The sequence below is a fragment of the Erpetoichthys calabaricus genome, chromosome 15, assembly GCF_900747795.2.
Source record: "Erpetoichthys calabaricus chromosome 15, fErpCal1.3, whole genome shotgun sequence".
NCBI lineage: Eukaryota > Metazoa > Chordata > Cladistia > Polypteriformes > Polypteridae > Erpetoichthys > Erpetoichthys calabaricus.
This window is the reverse complement of record NC_041408.2, coordinates 76,730,390-76,749,809: the sequence shown is the minus strand read 5'-3', so window position 1 is coordinate 76,749,809 and position 19,420 is coordinate 76,730,390. Positions and strand designations below refer to the sequence as shown.

Sequence of the window (19,420 nt, the reverse complement as noted above, 5' to 3'; positions counted from 1 at the left end):
AAAGTTGAAAATGAATTAAAAATACCTCTGTCATATTTGAGAAAATACAGAAAATTATTAGCTGTTATGCAAATTTAATTTTGCCCATCAACCCAGAAAAACGTGAAGACACTATTAAGCTGACAGCAGTTTTTAAAATTGATTTTCAGGAAACATGTTTTTTTTTTTTTGTCTCTTGGTCATAACTTGTTATTTCTTTAAAATATACAATTATGTCAAAAATATGAAAATACTTTGAAAAGCATGCAAAGTCTGCACAAACGCAAAGGAATGCTTAAAATGTTAATATTTGCAATATATGAGGCAGCCTTATATAACTCCAGGTATTGTGTTTTCTTTAAATACTTGCAGGAAAAAACACATATTGGGCAAGTTTGAGCTTACAGAGTGATCATAATCTTCTTATATAATACGCTACCATGGCTGTTCATTTGTCTGTCCAGGATTTTAAATCACCTGTAGCTCACAAACCGTTTCACCTATTGACTTGAAATTTGGTACACATATACTGTGTGATGTCTACTATCCGCCTACGGGGTGATGATTTGTATTACTCTTTTTATTTTTATTTTTATTGTTGAATCAACGATTGGCACCGCACAGCAGGGCGGCCGTGCGGCGCATGCGTATGGGCGCCGTTCTCATTCCTCACTTCGCTAATCATTCATGAGGCAGATTGAAGACTTAAGTGCCAGCTTAAGTGAAAAATTAAACAAAACGTACTAAGTAATTACAACACATAAACATCAGTTTTAATGCGAAAAGATGCCGACGAAAGAAGAGAAGCAGTGGGCTGCTAGGGTGGAGAAAAGAAGAGGTGCTCAGGAAGCAGTAAGCGCGTCAACTTCTGAGCAAACGAATGCTAAACAGAGACAGAGAAAGAGGATGAAAACTAGGAATGCTCAAGTCAAGTGTATTCACTGCACGTTATCATGTAGTGGGCCGTTACTGGTAAATGAATAAAGCCATACATGTCCCTGAACAATTTTAAATTTCATTTTACAGACTCATTTCCCTCAATAACTTTACCTTTATGAGCCTAACTTCTTGTAAATTAAGTCAAGTGCATAAGTTTAACTTTCCAACAAAAAATGTAAAAAATATAAAATGCTAAATGTAGGAGACTGTGTGGTGTGATTGGCAGTGCTGCTGCCTCACAGGTCCATAGCACAGGTCATGGATCACAGCTCAGTTGCGGTCTGTATGAAGTTATTATTTTCTGGTAGGGGTTTTTCCCAGGTATTCCAGTTTTTTTTTCACAATTTGCAAAGATATTAATTTTTCTGGTATTGGCAAATATGGATGTGCGTGGAATGAAGGCAGGTGGAGGGGTTAGAAAGTACAACACATCTTAATTTTGTCTATAATCTGTCAGTAGGGACTGTCATAAAATATATTTCGGGGGAGTTCAAATGTGAAATACGTCCTTCCCTGGCCTACAATTATTTGTGGTCAGGTGCTTTGTCTAAAGTTGGTTCCTGCCTTTGGGTCTAATGCTGCTGACTTAGGCTTTCTTTCCCTGTCAGCCTGTGATGCAAGCTTTGTTTGAAAAGCATCTAGTAAAACATTGGTAGGTGGATGCATATCAGGTCTACAATAAAAAGTTAAAAGGAAAACCTGGTTTCTTTATGAAGAATCCATTAATTTATCTTTTTCATTGAGTGGTAAAATAATTTATATTAATAAATGCTGTACTTGTGTACTTTGATTATTTGATTTTACATTCAATGGAATGTAGTTTTGTAGAGCTGTGTTAATGGTTTGGCTCAAATTACTAAAATTAGCAATAATGTTAAGAGCAGCCTGCACATGTGTAATCTAGCAGTATACTGCTTAAAATAACTGCAATGCATATTTTTGAAATAGCCGTATCTATAATCGATGTGCATCTGTAATGTATGAAATTCAAAAACTCATACAATTCATTTTTATTTGATTTGTTTTAGGAGATATGTGCCAATCCCCAGTTTACTATCGGAGGTATGAGCAGCACAGATGCCTGCCAAGGAGCCCTGCGTAAGTCACATCAACTTCTGAATTGATTTATAGGAACAATAGAATGTCTGAGTTAATAAAATACTTTAAAAATTATTAATATAATGAATGGGTGGTGCTGCATCTGTTTAAACTGTCAGTAGGTCTCTTGGAAGTTGAAATACAAATTCAAAAATTACAGTAATTTCAAGTGATGCTGTATATAGCATTGCCATTGTTTGAGCTTCTAATTTATTTTTGGCAAGGCTGATCTCTTCTGGAGATTGCTTCTTAAAGGATCTTCAGGTAAAAACTAACAGAACTTCACTCCTCACTAGACTTTGATTTGTGATGATCAGTGCTCTTAATTTTGAAAAACGACATCTTGATAGTCAGGATTTTTTTTCTCACTCTCAGAAGCACTGGTAGAATCTGAAGTTTGGCATATCAAAAAGCACAATATCTCACCCACTCCAAAGTTCACAGTGTACTGCAGGGATCCATGGAAGATATTCTAAATTTATAGGGTGGAGGGCAGTTCCTTGTGATGATTGGCAGGTGACCGAGCCTCTTTGGAGAACACCCAAAAAGCACATGGAACCTAACCAAGGCATAGTACACAATCCATCTTATAACCAATTGAAACATTAGCATAAATAAATGATTCAGAAAATAACAAAAATGACAAAAAAACAGCATTTGATCTATAGCCAGAAGAGGAACACTGGCTGAAATATTACGTGTAAATGTGCTCAGACACACCTGAGCATTTGAAATTGAAGATGTAACTTCCCATCTCATTCACTGGTCAGGAGCCCAGTAACAGCTTTTTCATTGGCTGAAATTGTGCTTCAGATTATGTTGAAAATTCAAAATGCACTGAATGACATGGAAAACTAAAGATTACAAGTTAAAGAAAAGAGTTAATACATCATCAGAAAGAGAAATGCCTCATATACAGTATGTGTATATCTGAGGCACATCAACAACCAGAAGGTCAGTTTACCCATGCAGCTTTACAGACAGTTTCTAAGTAGTCCACAAGTACTCCAGTTGCGCCTACAATTCAAATACTCACATGCCTTGGAGGAATCTCCATTTTCCTTAACAAGTGTGTTTTCCTGAGGTGGTCTATTTAACAGTAATTTAGTAGAACTAACTTGGGACATTTTTGAGCATACAATTGGATCACTTGACATATGGATTATGTGACATGAGTAAAGTGAGTTTTTTATGGACTTTTTTTATATTGTGTGCTGTTATCCAGTGTTGGTCACTGTTGATACCAATTATATCAGCAGGTTTTTAATCTCTGTTCTGCATGAAATCTACACAGGTTAAGTAGCATATTACAGATTTTTTTTGGGTGAAGTAGTCCTTTAATAAACTTCAACAGGTTCAAAGTGTTGTGCCAGTACTTAGAATTTGAGCCAAATATAAAGTATATAACACATTGATAACACTGGCTTCATGTATATGAATGCTTTATCTTAAAAACCCTACTACTGACTGCACCATATACAGGACAGTATGTTATTGATGCCTTATATGCCTCACACAGTAGAGATCCTCAGCCTCCAATCTACTAACTTCTCCAAAGGATCGTTATACAAACTTGATTTTCGTTATTTAGCTTAGTGCCTTCTATTTTGTGAAGCTCTATTAGTGGTCATGTTTATTCATCTAACTTTATTCTAGAACTGACTCTTCTATACTAACTTCACTCATCCTATGTATTTCTCTCTGGTCATCATCAGATTTTTCAGCTTTTGTTTCCCAGAAATGAATGAATATACTTTGTTATTACTTTACAATTTATTTGTCTTGCAAAGCACATTGTAATGATGTGTCCTGTAAAATATACAGTCTTAACAATAAAGATTAATTTGGTTTGAAATTGTTATGTTACTTTGTGTTTGAGTGGGTGATCTCTGGGGATTTCAACTTTCACTTATTTATACGCTTTGCTTTCTGACCATTGAGTGATGTAAAGTGAGTTTATGTTTGTCTCTGATGATGTTATATATTGGCTGGTAAGAGAATGGATTATGACAGTTCCAATAAAGGATATATAAAAGAGCCTGAAAGTATGTCTTCATCTGATGAAAAAATGTCAGATTTTAGTAAAGCACGTAAAATGTTCTAAATAGTGTGGCATTGGTCATGCTCACAACAAGCTATTTCAAGTAGCCAATTCACCTAAATGTGTGTCTTACAAATGTTTGGGAAAATAATTCAAATGAGTTTGTTTTTACAATAAAAAATGTATCATGGTAAAGAGCCTATGTAGAGCATGGAATGGGTAGCACAGATTGAGAGCACTTACCTGTAAGCACTTAAGATGCATTTCTCTATGGGTCTGTGTGCATGGCAACCAGCAAATTTTGGGAAGAATCCTGACTAGCATCAGATCACAGGCTTGGTTGAATTTGATCTGTAAGGTTATGATACAGCAGGGTTAACCATTGCACCGCCTACGTTTAGTAATTGTTAGCACTTAATTTTAACTTTAAAGATGGCAGCATGTCTTTGTTTCTTTGTTTTGACTTCAAAATGGAAACATATTCAGACTGGGTGGCGAACATTCCCTCAGGTTAAATTTAACTGCCTTGCGTTAGAAAAATATGATTTTGTAGGCATGTTTAAGCCTGCGTCATTTCACAGAGCCGTCACACCTAGTTTGACTGATTTATTTGAGATAGTGTGCTTTAGGTTTATTATTGTCATTATTTTCTCACTATTCTGCTTAATCTATTTAAAATACCATAATGATGTTAGTCATGATGGTGCTACTGTATGTGATTGTGTAGCTGAGCCAAGAAATGAATCTTTTAATGGTGATCCAATCTGTTAATGCATCTGTAGCGAAAGGTAATAAATTATTAATAATTCACATATTTCTAGTTGGTAGTACTAGTGCTGCTACTTCACAGTCCCAGCATCCTGGTTTTGAATTTCTTGAAACTGTTATAATGAAGATTTGAATGCTCATTATTTTAGTGCACCTCTGCTATGGTTATTGTTAATTATGTTGTTTTTATGAGTGTCAGGTATATCAGCTTTATAGCACCTCCCATGTACCGCTTTACCTGCACATGGATAGTTGCTTCAATCAAAGAGACCTACTAGTTCTGCACAAACAAACCAAACGGTTGTCTTCAGACATAAGCTACACCTGTGCCAATCACCAAAGCAGATGCCAGCTCTCCTCACTGCTTTCTATTGAAGATGTCTGTTCTCATCCTATGCCAGTTAACAGCAACTAGCCTCACATGAACTTACTGGAAATGTGTAAGAAATCCTGGGATGACAATTAGACCCAGGGCCCAGGCGCCACCATGCCACTGAAATGTAGAACAGAAATGACAAAATGAACAAGCACTTCATCCATTTCCAGTTAGACTTAGCACATGTACAATGTAAATGGGTTAAGGTACCACAGGTACCTCATTTAAGAGTCACTGAAGTCATGGTTAGGTAAAAAATTAATAAAAAATAACACCATAGAGCGAATGGTGCTCCTTCCATTCTGTGTCTGGTCATAGAATGATGTCTGCCTCCTATGATGAGGGGTTTTTGAAAGTTAGTTCCAGAAGATGTGTTGTCACTGGACTAAAAATGAAAAGTTCAAAAGATGCAATATGCCTGGTGTCTGGGAATCATCTGGAAGATTCTGTAATATAAAGCATCAAGGAGTGTGAAGGTAAGGCCTAGAAATGTCCCTATTACATCACTTCTCACATGGTAATATTCAAAGATTATGGATTGATGGATAGGAGAGATAACAAAGGAAGGGAATGATTTACCATACACTGTGTACTGTACATCAATGGAGCATATATGTCGATGTGAAAGTCTCGATTTTCTATATTCCTTGTTAAAACACTCACAGCTCTCTTAGACAAATCTTTAAAAATTGTTTGTAGCCTCCATACTGATATGATTTTAGGATTTTAGGTTTGCAGTTAAATTTATACTTCAGTCACCACAAACTAAACTCTCACAAAGAAAATATCAAAGAAGCACAAACTTAACAAAAGACTTGCATGTTATAACTTAATTGTCGTGTAAGAGATGTGATCAGAAAGTTGTGAGCCTTAACCTGAAAAAAGTAATCTAAGATATCAGTTTTGTACATGGCTAAAGATCATCTCCTGTGTGCTAAAATAGGTGAATTAAAAGCTTATGTATTTATCCTCTATAGGGTATTTTTCACGTTTCAGAAACAAGTCAACATGGTTGCCAAAAATCACAAAAAATATTGTGGTATCATTGTGCTTTTAACACTAGAGAACAATGAACCTTTACAAATTCCTTCTTACCTAGTTGGTGTGGACCTGTCAGCTTCATATGCCACATTGAAGACATGGCCTGCAGAAAGAACTTTGTTGTGGCAGGGTGTCTCATAAAGACAATTCAAGGTCTGTCCAATTTGTAATGGAGACGGTAGGTGAGACAGAAAATGAGGATTAATTTTTCTCTGAGGTGTCTACTGAATGGATCAACTAAATCCATTCTTCACGAACCATTAAACATGAGTAAGGTGAGTGCACTTTGAGTGTCCAAATTGTTGACTCCAGAAATGAAGCACCACTGCATCTAATATTCAAGTAGAACATCAAGCTAATGAATTTGTACTGAGGAGAAATTTAAGAAGTGTATAATAATTAGGGTTGAAACTTGGGACCACCACTATGACCCGGAGACCAAACAACATTGGAAACAATGGATGCTTGGGGAGTCTCCAACATCAAAGAAATTCAAGGTCTAAGCTACTGCTGGCAACATCATTTGCACAATTGTTTTGATGTTGAAGGAGTAGTTCATACTGATTATATGCCTGAAAATGTCCACATAATATGTGAATATTATGCCAATTTGTTTTGGCTTTTGTGACAGTGAATTAGGGAAGAGAGGCAAGGAAATATATATTTCACCACAGTGCCCCTTCTCACACTGCACAAGTTGCAAAGGCTTCTCTGTGAAACTGCGGTGTTAAATAAATTACATCCCACGCCGTTCTTCAGGGTCAGCGTACCACCACATGTACCCCACACTGAAGAGCTACCTCTGCAGGACACACTATTACACTGACAAAGACATCAAGTAGGATATGAAAGAGTGGCTGCATGAGTAAGACAAGATATTTTGGCTGAGGCGAACAAGAATGCTTTGTGAATCTCGTAACAACTGTAGTAGTTATTTTAAGAATTTAAATTAGTGTGGGTTTTCTGTAATTTTTATTAAAGACGTTAAGCTTGAAATGTTTGAATCATACTTATGTTATGGAGAGCATAACACCACCTAAGGTCCACACCCACAAAACAGCAGTTGTTTTAGCAAGCGAAAGTATTCACAGCCAACAAATATAGTATCTGTGTATGCACACTGAAAATGCGTACACACAGAAGAATTCACATGGAAGGCATTCTAGGATGTTGCTGAGAATTTTCTTGGCATTTACAAAGCACTGAGCGATGTCCTGCTGGCTGACAACTTGCTTCAAGCCTACAAAACCATGATGTGGAACATGTCACTAAGGGTTTATTTTCTGCTTTAGATTTTTTTCCTGCTGATCTTGTCAGTCATGAACATGGTGAAAGGTTTCATCAGGAAATTGCAGTGATAGGAAAAGTGGAATCAGGGCAAGTGGAATCCATCAATGCTGGCCAAATATTGTTGGACACTGAAACGAGTAGCAAATGAAAGCTCAGCTGAACTAATGAAATGCTTCAGCATCATTAAGTGATTAAACACACTAAATTTCATTAAAAGTTAATTATATATTTCTCCAAATTCCTTCATGATACAGTCAGTCAGTCGTTCTTCAACGCGCTATATCCTAACACAGGATCATGGGGGTCTGCTGGAGCCAATCCCAGCCAACACAGGGCGCAAGGCAGGAAACAAACCCTGGGCAAGGTGCCAGTCCACCACAGGGCACACACACGCACACACTAGGGACAATTTAGGATCGCCAATGCACCTAACCTGCATGTCTTTGGACTATGGGAGGAAACCGGAGCACCCAGAGGAAACCCACGCCGACACAGTGAGAACATGTAAACTCCACACAGGGAGGACCCGGGAAGCAAACCTGGGTCTCCTTATTGCGAGGCAGCAGCGCTACCACTGTGCAACCTTGCCGCCCCTACATGATACAGTCAATGTGAAATTATGTTTGTGTTCAGCATGACACTGCATAGCAAAATATTCCTAAAGTTTGTTGCCCAGTGTTACCGATTGTTTCTGCTCCTCTCTGTTCTCAGGCCTCCCAACCTGATCTTCGACTTAATTTTCTCTTTTCTCTTCTTAATGGCTTATCTCCCAGTATTCTGCTATCATTTTTTCATTAAAGTGCTCTTTACAAAGTGTCTTAACAATAGCAGCCTCATTTCTGGCCTCCTCTATGGTGTCTGTCTCATGTTCTTAGATAGGAAACTGTTTTTGCTATTAGTGGGCAGAAGTGTGTACAGCCTCTTACTATTATACCTTGGCACATTACTTATTTCCACTTTCCTTCTTGTTTTGGTTGTCCTATCAGTTCCAATCTCCAGGCACCAATCAGGACAGGGTGTAACCCCCAGAGGGACCTCTGCTTTCAAGTTTCTGTCTCACTAAATACATTGTCCATGACAACCTTTTGCAAGTCAGGCACCTTGTCACTATATACTGTATAGTATATAATAATACACAAAATTTGTACTTTATTCTGCCACTTGTAAAGGCAATATACACTGTATGTAGTGTACTGCACAAATTACATATTTTCTATATACACCATGTTCTAACAAATTAAGAGTTTGCTTATACACTGAAAACATTTATGCTTTTTATATTAAAAATAGGATCAGTTGCTTCTGTTTTTTAAGGAAATTAACAGCCCTTGCCAATCCATTGTAGAAAAATACTGGCATCCATTAGATAATCATTTCCAAACTCAAGTAACTTTATATTTGTTCACACTGGATACTTTTTTATCTAACCACAGAAAAAAGCTAGAAGGAACGCCAAACTGTAGGTAAATTCCACATTCTCTTGTGTTTATAGTTTGTTTTCTAAGCTGTTTAGTAAATGTATCACTTTAAAAATACACATAGAAGACAAATTGACATGCATAACAGCAAGCACCTGCACACATCATGTCTCATGTATAGGACTCCTACTGAAAAGACTTTAGGACGTGGAGGATGACTTATATATACAGACATTTAAAATTCCTCACACTAGATTGTGCACACACTTTAATTTAATATTCACGTTTGACTAAGTTGCTTAAATTTACCCCAGACATTTTCCATTACATGTGTTCTTCAAAGTCCTAATAAAGTAAAAGGACTGCTTAAATGGTCTGTCAGCTCCTTTACTCATCTTCAGACCCCTCACTTGTGCACTCAGAGTTGTGTGGTGGTCATCTTAAAAATTCAGTCACCCATCATCACATCCACTATTAAGAAAACACCAGCAGAATAAGATTTACATTTTGATGTTTTTTTAAACTCAAAATTGTCTAATTGTGAGCAAGGCTTGTAAACAGGACCTTTGTTTATGCAAATAAAGGTAAAATATGCTAATAAGAAAACAATACTAATTTTACTAAAATCTCACAAAATATCACAAAATAAGTTTGCAGATTTTATTTCATTGTAATTCAAATTTGGACTGATGATCTTTGTTTATCCCGAATGTCCTGTCCTTGTGAAAATTGTTCTGCTGTTCTCATTTTCTAAGACTTTTTCTTTTTAGATTAAATAATTGTTGTTTAGATCACTCATTATTATTTAGGTTTATAGTCATTTAAGGATCAGGGGCCTCATGTATAAATGGTGCGTACACACAGAAATGTTGCGTACGAACGTTTCCACACTCAAATCGCGCTGCATAAAACCTAAACATCTGATTGTAATTAACCTGTAGCATTATCATGGTCATTGTTACTCTCACTGCATCTTCTTCTTCTTTCAGCTGCTCCCGTTAAGGGTTGCCACAGCAGATCATCTTTTTTCATATTACTCTCACTGCACCACTCAGAGTATTTATATCACCGTATCTGAGTGGGGAATCACAGCAGCAGCTGATCAGAAAGAGAATTATCGGTATACAGTTTCAAGCACACACTACCTCAGCCACGGCAAAAGGCGTCAAAGCCTTTCCTGTATGGACCTCGCGTTTCAGAAACAGTTTCATCCCAAGAACTATAAACGCACTCAATCAGTCCATCAAGTGCTCCTTGTAGAACTGTTTGTACTTATAAGTACAATTACCCCACTGTAAACTTGCACTACAGTTATAATATTGCACAACCTGTGCCACTTTATAAAGCGCGTATGATGACGATATCATTTTTAAGATGAAATGCAGCAAAATATGTTGCTTATAGTATACAGATAAAACTTTAACTTCATAATTAAACATGTGAGGACACGGTGCCGCAGCGCTAGCTAGTTCACGGATAGCTCCTGCCTTGCGCTGTATTCTTGCTGGTGATGACGCGACGCTGGAAGGATAGACGGATAGAATAATTAAACATGTACTACGAAGATATTTCAATGTTCCTTTAAAGTTTTGAAGAATCGGCGTTCTAAGCTTACAGATGGCTTAACGTCTATTACAGAGCTGATTGTGTGGCGATTGGGTATTTGGAGAAAGAAAAGTAAGGACAGGAATTGGAGGTTAGTACGTTTGAAAGAGACAGTACTTCTGTAATAAATTATTTCATTGAAGGTTGCGCATGGCGCAGCAAGCCTCTTGCGTGAGATATGAACAGTCACTGCGCCACCGTGTTCCCATGTTTAATAACATGCTTTCATTCCTTTCATCATGAAAAAGATATCATGTATACATCTCAGTATTTTAATTATTCAGCATGCTGTAATATCACGAATGTAATGGATTCTGTGTCCTATCGAAGAAAGAGAAAGAACAGAAGCACGTAGTGATTCACACACATAGAGCACATAGAAGATCAAACACAGAACAAAGCATTTAACGTGCTACTTTAGTTACGATAGGATTTGAGAAACTAATAAAATAAACGATTTTAAGATGAAGTTTATGATGTTCTACTTTAATGACAAAATAAACTACGTGATTAAAGTGGAAATTTTGAGATTAAAGTTGACATTTCGTGCTTTTTTCCCACTGTGTGCCTATTTTTCTCCGACACTCTGTCACTCGATCAACTTCCTTTTGTTGATTATATCACTGTTTAAACGAACAAATAGTAAGTTTTTCCTTTGCCTCCACTTGGTATTCGCTGAAATGATTATATTTTCCCCCGTGCTTTTCCCATTGCCTTTTCACAGAAGGCTATTTATATTGATTTGCATATTCAAAGAGGCGTAATTCTGGGAGGAGTTGGGGCGGGACAGAAGGCGCGTGCACGTGCGTTACTTTTCACGCTGATCGGGATTTATGTAGTGGAAGAACGTGGAAGTTTGAGTACGTACAGATTCCTGCATCTGGATTTTTCTGTGTACGCACATTCCCGCTTTTGTGTTTATGCCATGTTATAGTTTGAGTTCTACGCAAGGCGTTATACATGAGGCCCCAGGTAATTAAATTAAATTTGTAGATGTGAGGCCTGTTAGGTTTAAGGGTGGTGGTGACTGGAGATTTGAGATTTATTTACATTTCTCTAAATTCATTCCCAAACCTGCTTAATCCAGTTCAGGTTCGGGGGTGGGGTACAAGACCCTATCCCTGCAACAGTGAGAGCCTTACCAGAAACAGCCCTTGGGTCAGATTTACAAAACTTGTATATGCACAAAAAAAAGGCCGTCAATGTGGATACACAATGTTTTATGTAATATTTGGAATGAAACTTCAAAAGCACCATTTGAGTTCTTTTACCAGATAGTTGCCAAAGAAAAGTTACAGCGACTGTGACTCCTGAGCAGAGTTTGCCCACCCTTACTCTAGAGACAAAGGCATCAGTAATAAAACAATTAGCTCATTTTCATGAGCTTCGATAACCCGATTATTCACAGAAACCTGATTTCTAAAATGCCATGTAATCCCTTATTCTGATTAGAGAAATCAGGTTATTGGCCTCTGAGAAACCTGATTATCAGAGGTAGACTTTTGCGTCATGTAAACCCTTAACTGGGCAATTGTTAAGGATTTTGTATTCTGCACATGTCCTTTGTACTCTGTCAGCCTGCACATGTATTTGCTTCACACACACTTTTAGTAGCCACAGTTAGAAGCATCCACAAAATACATTTCTAGAGGCAAACGTTCAGGTGATTGCTTTATTCCTTCTCCTGGCTGAAATAATGTGTCACAATATGTGTCGCTAATTTGTGTTAACGAGTTGAAGGTATAGTACTTAACTGAGCAACAAAATCTCAAGAGCAGTAGGGTAACACGTTAAAAGTAACATGTGCTACCTAGTCTGATTACTTTTTAAAGTAATGAGTAACCTAATGCAATATTTCTCTTATTAAAATAAAAATACCTGTGTTATTATTATTCCAGCAGCACTGGATGTAATGCAAGAAGCACATGTACCGGTGTGCCGATTGTTTACAGGGCTCATGCTGCATGAAATCTGGTAACAGAAACCTATACTGTAAATAAAGCATCGATTTAACTATACATATTTTTAAAACACATGAATTATCACAGCCATCATGCTTATTTTCTGATTCATAGTGGCTGTTGATAACATTTAACTCTTACTTTTGCGCAGTTAAATGACGTCGAAGTATTTTCACAAAGGAGAACTGCAGAACATTACTTGCACATAATGAAGAATCCAGGTTTCTGCCTTAAACCGGGTTGCTTACTTTAATCTGTTTATGTGTTTCTGCATGTAAATACTTTGAAAGATACTGCAAGCTAAGTCACCAGGGGTCACATTTATAAAAGTTGCGTACACATAAAAAGAGTCCTGAAATATGCACACACAACATTGCAACTGCAAAAGTCAGGATTTATCAAAGGAAAACCTGACAGGAGAACTTGTGTATATTTATGGCAGCTCCGACCCATCTGCATGCAGCATTTCAGAGAAACTGGGAAATAATGCCACCTTTGATCAAGTAGGGAAATGCAGCCAAACCAGCTAAATGACGACTCATGCTTATAGTAATTCATACAACTGAGCCATTATTATCATGTGCGTTGCTGTGACAGACATTTTAAAGTTCAAAAGTGATGAATATGATGTTCAGACTCTATATTCGTTCTCTTTCAAGCAGGCCAATGCTGTGTATTTGCACTGGAGAACTCTTTTGTTTTTTCACCAGTTTACATTGCCTATCTGTTGTCACTTCACAGGATTAGAAACCAAAGCACAATAAAAAGCCCAGGGGTGATTCACTCCCTGCATACAGAAAACTCAGAATATCATGTTCAACAGCCTGTTCATAACCTAATGGTTTGACACAACATGGCTTGCTTGGCACTGCTTCAAAACTACACAGTGCAAATGGCCATATACAAAAGGAATGAGTTTTAAGAGACAAGCAGGATTTTTTTGCCCATGATGATGGCTGCCTTATGAGCCGATTTAGGGCACCTAGCAAGAAAGAATCCATATGTGTTAATTGTAAGCAGTGACATTCCATTAATACACATGCCAAGATGGAACTGACAAATGTCACAGATCAGCAGTCTTGGTCAAACCATGACTCATTTATTTCAAGGTGAAGTGCTGCTGGCAGACCACTTGCTGACTCGCACTTCAGTGCTCTGTGGAGTGCACCACAGGCCTCCCCAAATGCAGGTGTCAGTGTCTCCATGTGTTAGGGGGGGAAGGCTTCTCTACCAGCCAATGAAAGTCTACAGTATCGTGATTGCATATGTATAAGGTTTAGCATAGTCCATATATAGTTGTTTCAGGGAGGCAAACAGGCAGGATTTGTGGCCCATTCATGTATGCGCATCTGTCTATTATATAAAAAAATCTTGGATCAAGACGTGATCATCTCAGAGAGACACTTTGACGTCATCAGACGTGATCATCTTTAAGAGACACTTTAAGAGACGGTAACTTTTGCACGTCACGCCCTACTTACAAACAATTTAAAACAAGTTCACGGACATCTAACCTCGCAGTTGTTGGAATGCTTTTGGCAGATGCACATCATGTGCTCCCAGCTCTTAAAAATGTTATACGTTCTAGATGGCACGTGAATGACTAAGAGAAGAAGAAAGAGCAGTGCGTCAAAAAGAGACACAAAAGCGTTGGAGAGAAAGGAAGGCAAAAACGGATGCACAAGAGAACAATAATAATCTATGTGCAAATTCAGAAAATAAGGAAAGTAATAATCAGCCCTGAAATCCTGCGAGAGACATTTTGATGTCCTGCAAGACAAAGCAGTGAGACAAAGGACAGCTGCTGTACAGGCTTTGAAATTAATCGACACTCAGTGCGAGGAGCAGAATATACAGCACGGCAGGAGGAGCAGTAAGGAAGCAGGTGATCTGTCCGAATCTCCAAAGCGTGCTTTCAGCCACCCCCTTTGCTACGTGAGCGTCAGAGACGTGAAGTGGCTGGCGCGTAGTGTGCCCACGGGGGCGGGGAGGATGGGGTTTTTGGCCTCGCGAAGTGAGCAGGGGGCATAGCCCCCTAGTTTACAAGATGAAAAAGGTAAGTTGCATACAAAAGTGCACATATCAGGTTTTTTAACCTGGATTTTCTTTTGCCATTTTCTTGTTTTTAGTGTGTGCATATTTTCACACTTAAATCCATGCAAAGTGTTTTAAATGAGACCCCTGGACAGGTACTGGTCCATCATAGCCTAGGGATCACTCTTACACACAACCATATGTGTCATATATGTTTCTCATTCACTAGATATCACACATTTTCTAGAACACTGCATTGCAGAGAACTGATTTTAATCTTTGCCTTTAAAACAAAGAGTGAGAAGATGATAAGAGTGATCACAGTTATCCTTCGCATGGCACATTAAGGGCCAAAGAAAAGGACAAAAGACAAGAAATTTCTACAGAACGGATCTAGAGCGCTCCTCGTGGTATAAGATTCAAAAGTAGATGAAGACTAACGTCCAAAGATGACCTCCTCCAGTAAATGTGTTAAACCAAAACAGTGTAGCAGCAGCACTACCGTCAAGGCATGGTGGACCTTATTCACTTCAAATAGTTGAAAACAACAGACAGACCAACATGGAAGTCTACATGTAAACTGTAGTTAAACAAGTTTGCATCCTTGATGTTGGTGACAGGTAAGTATTCAGGCCTTTCTCTATTAGTTAAAGACTCAGCTGTAAGGATGAGCGCCACTGAACATACAAGTATATGCTGTCCCTTCTGTTGTATTACTGATGCTCATTCTGTAGGCATTTCGAGGACCAGTCTATATCAGCCACAAATGCTGATGTAAAACTGAGTTTGGGGAACTGTTTCTATTAACCCGGCATGAGTTAACCACTTGGTCTTCTGTTTATTCCTACTCTAGCTGACTGCTGGCTGCTGGCTGCCATAGCAGCATTGACCACTAATAAGAATGCCATACTACATGTTATTCCCGATGGACAAAGCTTTCAGGTCAACTATGCAGGGATATTTCACTTCCAGGTAAAGGAAACTTTGACATATCTCTAATATTAATGTAAAAATTTGATTGTTGGTCTGTGCTTTCTGAAAGAGCAAATATTTTATTTTGCTTGGTGTTTTACCTTCAGCATGGATGGAGTTTAGCAAATCATTCCATTTCCACTGAACTCATAGTAGAGTTGTGGGTGTCTTTTAACATATTGCCAACAAATGTCTGGGCAGAGTTAGCGATCATTTGGTGCTGACCTCCAGGGTAGGTCTGATTTTGTTTGGGTTCAGTTTTTTCTGGAGCTTCATCAAAAGATGCTATTCCAGGCCAAATTTTTAACCTTCTGCCAGTCTCTGGCATCTTAGAAGAAACAGTGATTGCACAAAAAGGCATACAAAATTCTATAACGGAAGAAAAAGAAACACCCCTTCCTTCTTTATTCATGAACACACATGAAAAATTCTCCGAGGCTGAAAGAAAAATCTTATCATTTTAAATTTTAAAATAAACAGATTTGTTTCATAGCATTATGAATGGAAGTGAAATGGTGTGACTTTGTGTGCCATACTGTCACTCTTTTGATGTCATAGAGTACCTTTAAAACTGATTGGTTGAATTTAAAGAAATAAATCACTTTGTAACTCCAGAAACAAAAAGAAACCCACCTAAATGAGATAAAGTTATTTAACCCTGCACCGGTTTTAAAAACAGTTTAGAAGGAATGACAAATTTGATGACTCCATGACGACTTTGCAGCACAGGTTCAGATTTCACATTTCATTTCCCGTTGGTCAATAACGTGTTGCCTGACAGTGCCAGCTCTGTACAGAGGCTTTCCAGGTATGAGAGTTCAGCCATAGTCTCAGCCTTTTTTTTATTTACTATTCTTTTGTGTTACGAGAAACGTGACACTTCAGACTGACAACCCTCTCTTCTGTTTGCAAGGTCCACAACACCCATGTTCCTTATTCCTCATGCCTGAATTGTATGCATTGTACTTTCATTGTACTTTCACACAAGCCCACTCATACAACTTAAGATAAAATCAAACCTGTTTCATCTTCCGCATTTACAAATCCCTTTCTGGGGAGACGGCTCATAGTCCGGCACACTTGGTCAACTTTCTCCCTAATAAAAGGTTGTAGCTGATCTGCTAGGTTGTGAATCTCCCCAAGTAAGGACTTGCTCATAAAGCTAGTTTTAAAATTAGACATTATAAGATAAAAATCAAAAACATTATTGACATTATATGCTAGCTATTACTCTCTCTTGTTGAGTTTTCATATTTTCCCTAGGTGTATGTGGATGTCTTCTGTAGTCTTTGGTTACATTTTTCTGCAGCCCAAAAGACAGACTGCTAGGCTGATGATGGCTCCACCTTGGCTTGTTGTGATCAAGGGTGCATGGTTGTGCAAGTCTTCCAATGTTGGTAGAACAAGCTATGACAATTTCCCAAAGTAGGTTTAGAAATGGTTAGAAAGACAGAAAGACCTCCTGTTGTTTAATGTCTTGCTTGACAAAAGTTTAGATAATAAAGTAATCAGAGACACAAATCATCTGGTAATATTAAACATCTGAATCTGCACACCTTTAAATGACAGCCAGGCCAATCTGAACCAGTTTACAATGTTTATGGTGTTATAAAAGTCCATTATTTTCTGTCTTTCAGTTCTGGCAGTTTGGACAGTGGGTCGACGTGGTCATTGACGATCAACTGCCCACAGTGAATGGACAGCTGCTGTTTGATCATTCACCTGGCCAAAATGAATTCTGGAGCGTCCTGCTTGAGAAGGCTTATGCTAAGTAGGAATCACTGACTAAGCTACTAGTTTGAAATACCATAAGTAATTACCCTATAATTTCATAGATTAAGGTAAAAATACATTTTTTGTCACAGTAAATTGTACAGCCTTTAACAGGCAGAATGCAAGTTATTTGGTGATTTTCTTGTCATGGAGCCTATCATAGCGGTAGTGGTCACAAAACAAGAACCATCACATACTCAACTGTGCAGAGTCGGTTTAGAGATAACAGTCAGCCTCACCTGCACACATCTTGGTTTCAGAAATACACTGCAGCACAAAGAGAAAACCAAAATGGACACAAAGTGAATGTACACACAGACCAGTTTAGGAAATGAATCTGGATCCATGACACAGGGAAGTAAACAGCAATACTAACCATGGTGTCACCCTGACCTAGTGTTCAACTTGTTTTAATATTGCACACTTCCATTTATAATCCCTCAGCACTGTACACATTTAGAAGAAACAAAACAGAACAGAAAAAATTGAAAATCACTATGCTGAACACAAACAACCACACAAGCATAGAGTAAAATATAAAGATTGAGACTACATTCTCCTACTATTAGGGGTTATATTTATTTATATAATTGTATCATAAAGTGGTAGCTCTAAGGCTAGGAATCAGCGCTGGCAATCGGAAGGTTGCTCGTTTGATTGCCATAAACATCGGAAGTGACTCTACTCCTTTGGGTCCCTGAGCAAGGCCCTTAACCTGCAATTGCTCCATCCTGCGTATGACGTTAATCTGCATCCAGCCCATCCAGCCTCCAACTTGCAGGGAAAACGCGGGGGTTGGTTGCAAGATTGGCACTCCAGCCACTGTAAAAAAACTTACACTGTTCAGTGTGGTGCTGAGGTGTCACCGTTGCACAGCTGCACATGGATTCCGATCCAGGTGGTTCATCATGTGGTGGGTGCAGCAAAGCACTGTTATTAGTCCATGCTCCTAACCTCCTCCTCTTCATCCATAATGGGAGAAATGTTCTAGGTCAGTGTATAGTGTTCAGAACAGGAGTCCAGGGGCCACTTTAAAATGGCTCTAGCACTCATTTACTTTCAAAGTTATCGCCTATAAGTGGTGGTATAGTAATGAAAGGACTATGTTAAAGGCAGCAAGGAGGTCCTCTGGGTTTTACATCAAATATAACCTGCTTAGTGTAATGTTTTGTTGACTTGAAATTCACCTGGCATTTTAAAAGAGAGTGCAGAATCAGAGTTTCAGGTGCACCAGAGACCCTTATGGAAACCAAGTCTTACCCAAGGCAGTTCTTGGATGGATCATAAAAGCTTCTTCATGATATTAATCCAGTGAACTTGGAGTTGGGTGCTTAGGGAACAAGGGATCATATAGTCTGAGTAATTGAGACCTGAGTTAATTTGTGAGAAATGGAGGAAGGTGGACTTCCAAAAGGTTATTTTGTATTTTGTTTGGCAAAAGCATAGCACACACTGCCAGGTATACAGGGGTGCAAACCTTGTAGAGACCCGGTGAGGCAGCCAAAGTTCTGTTATTGCCTGTTTGTCTATTTGACACTTTGTATTTCACAGTGGCATTCCCTTCCTTGTCACTATTGTTTTATTAACAAAATAATTTACTTTAGGGTACTTTCATCTCCTTGGCATTTTTATAAGATTAATCTTTTGTATGAGGCACAAGCGCATACGCACAACTGACTACTATACCACCATGCTGACTGTATTTAAAATTGTTGGCAATGATCTGTACTGTAGGACCCTGTGAAATGCTCAGTGCTTGGTTGACCTTTCTCTCTAATGGTTTTCGGCCCCTAATGTTTTTTTTTTCTGAGAGGTATAAAAACTGGTCGCTTTTTTTTTTGTTGTGAGCTGAGCATAGACTAATATATTATCCATTAATTAATATTATTATAGATAGATACAGTAGATGCAGAAAGTATTTAGACTCCTTCACTGTTTACACATTTTATTAGGTTGTAGCCTTATGCTAAAATTGTTCAATTTCTCCCTCATCGAAAACCACTCAGTACCCCAGAATAACAAAACGAAGCCTGGAGTTTGGAAATTTTTGCAAATTTATTAAAAGTAAAAAACTGAAATATCATAGTGACACAAGAATTCAGAGCCATCACTCATTACTTTGTTG

The 19,420-nt window shown here is 38.2% G+C and overlaps 1 protein-coding gene across 1 annotated transcript in view; it reads left to right on the top strand.

Moving 5' to 3' along the window:
• LOC114665834 (calpain-2 catalytic subunit-like) overlaps positions 1-19,420 on the top strand; it is a 77,085-nt gene that overhangs the window by 9,743 nt on the left and 47,922 nt on the right. Inside the window, exons 2-4 of the mRNA XM_028820475.2 lie at positions 1,947-2,016; positions 15,404-15,522; positions 17,160-17,293. Of these exons, the coding sequence (XP_028676308.1) occupies positions 1,947-2,016; positions 15,404-15,522; positions 17,160-17,293 (323 nt within the window). The remainder of the gene's footprint in view (positions 1-1,946; positions 2,017-15,403; positions 15,523-17,159; positions 17,294-19,420) is intronic.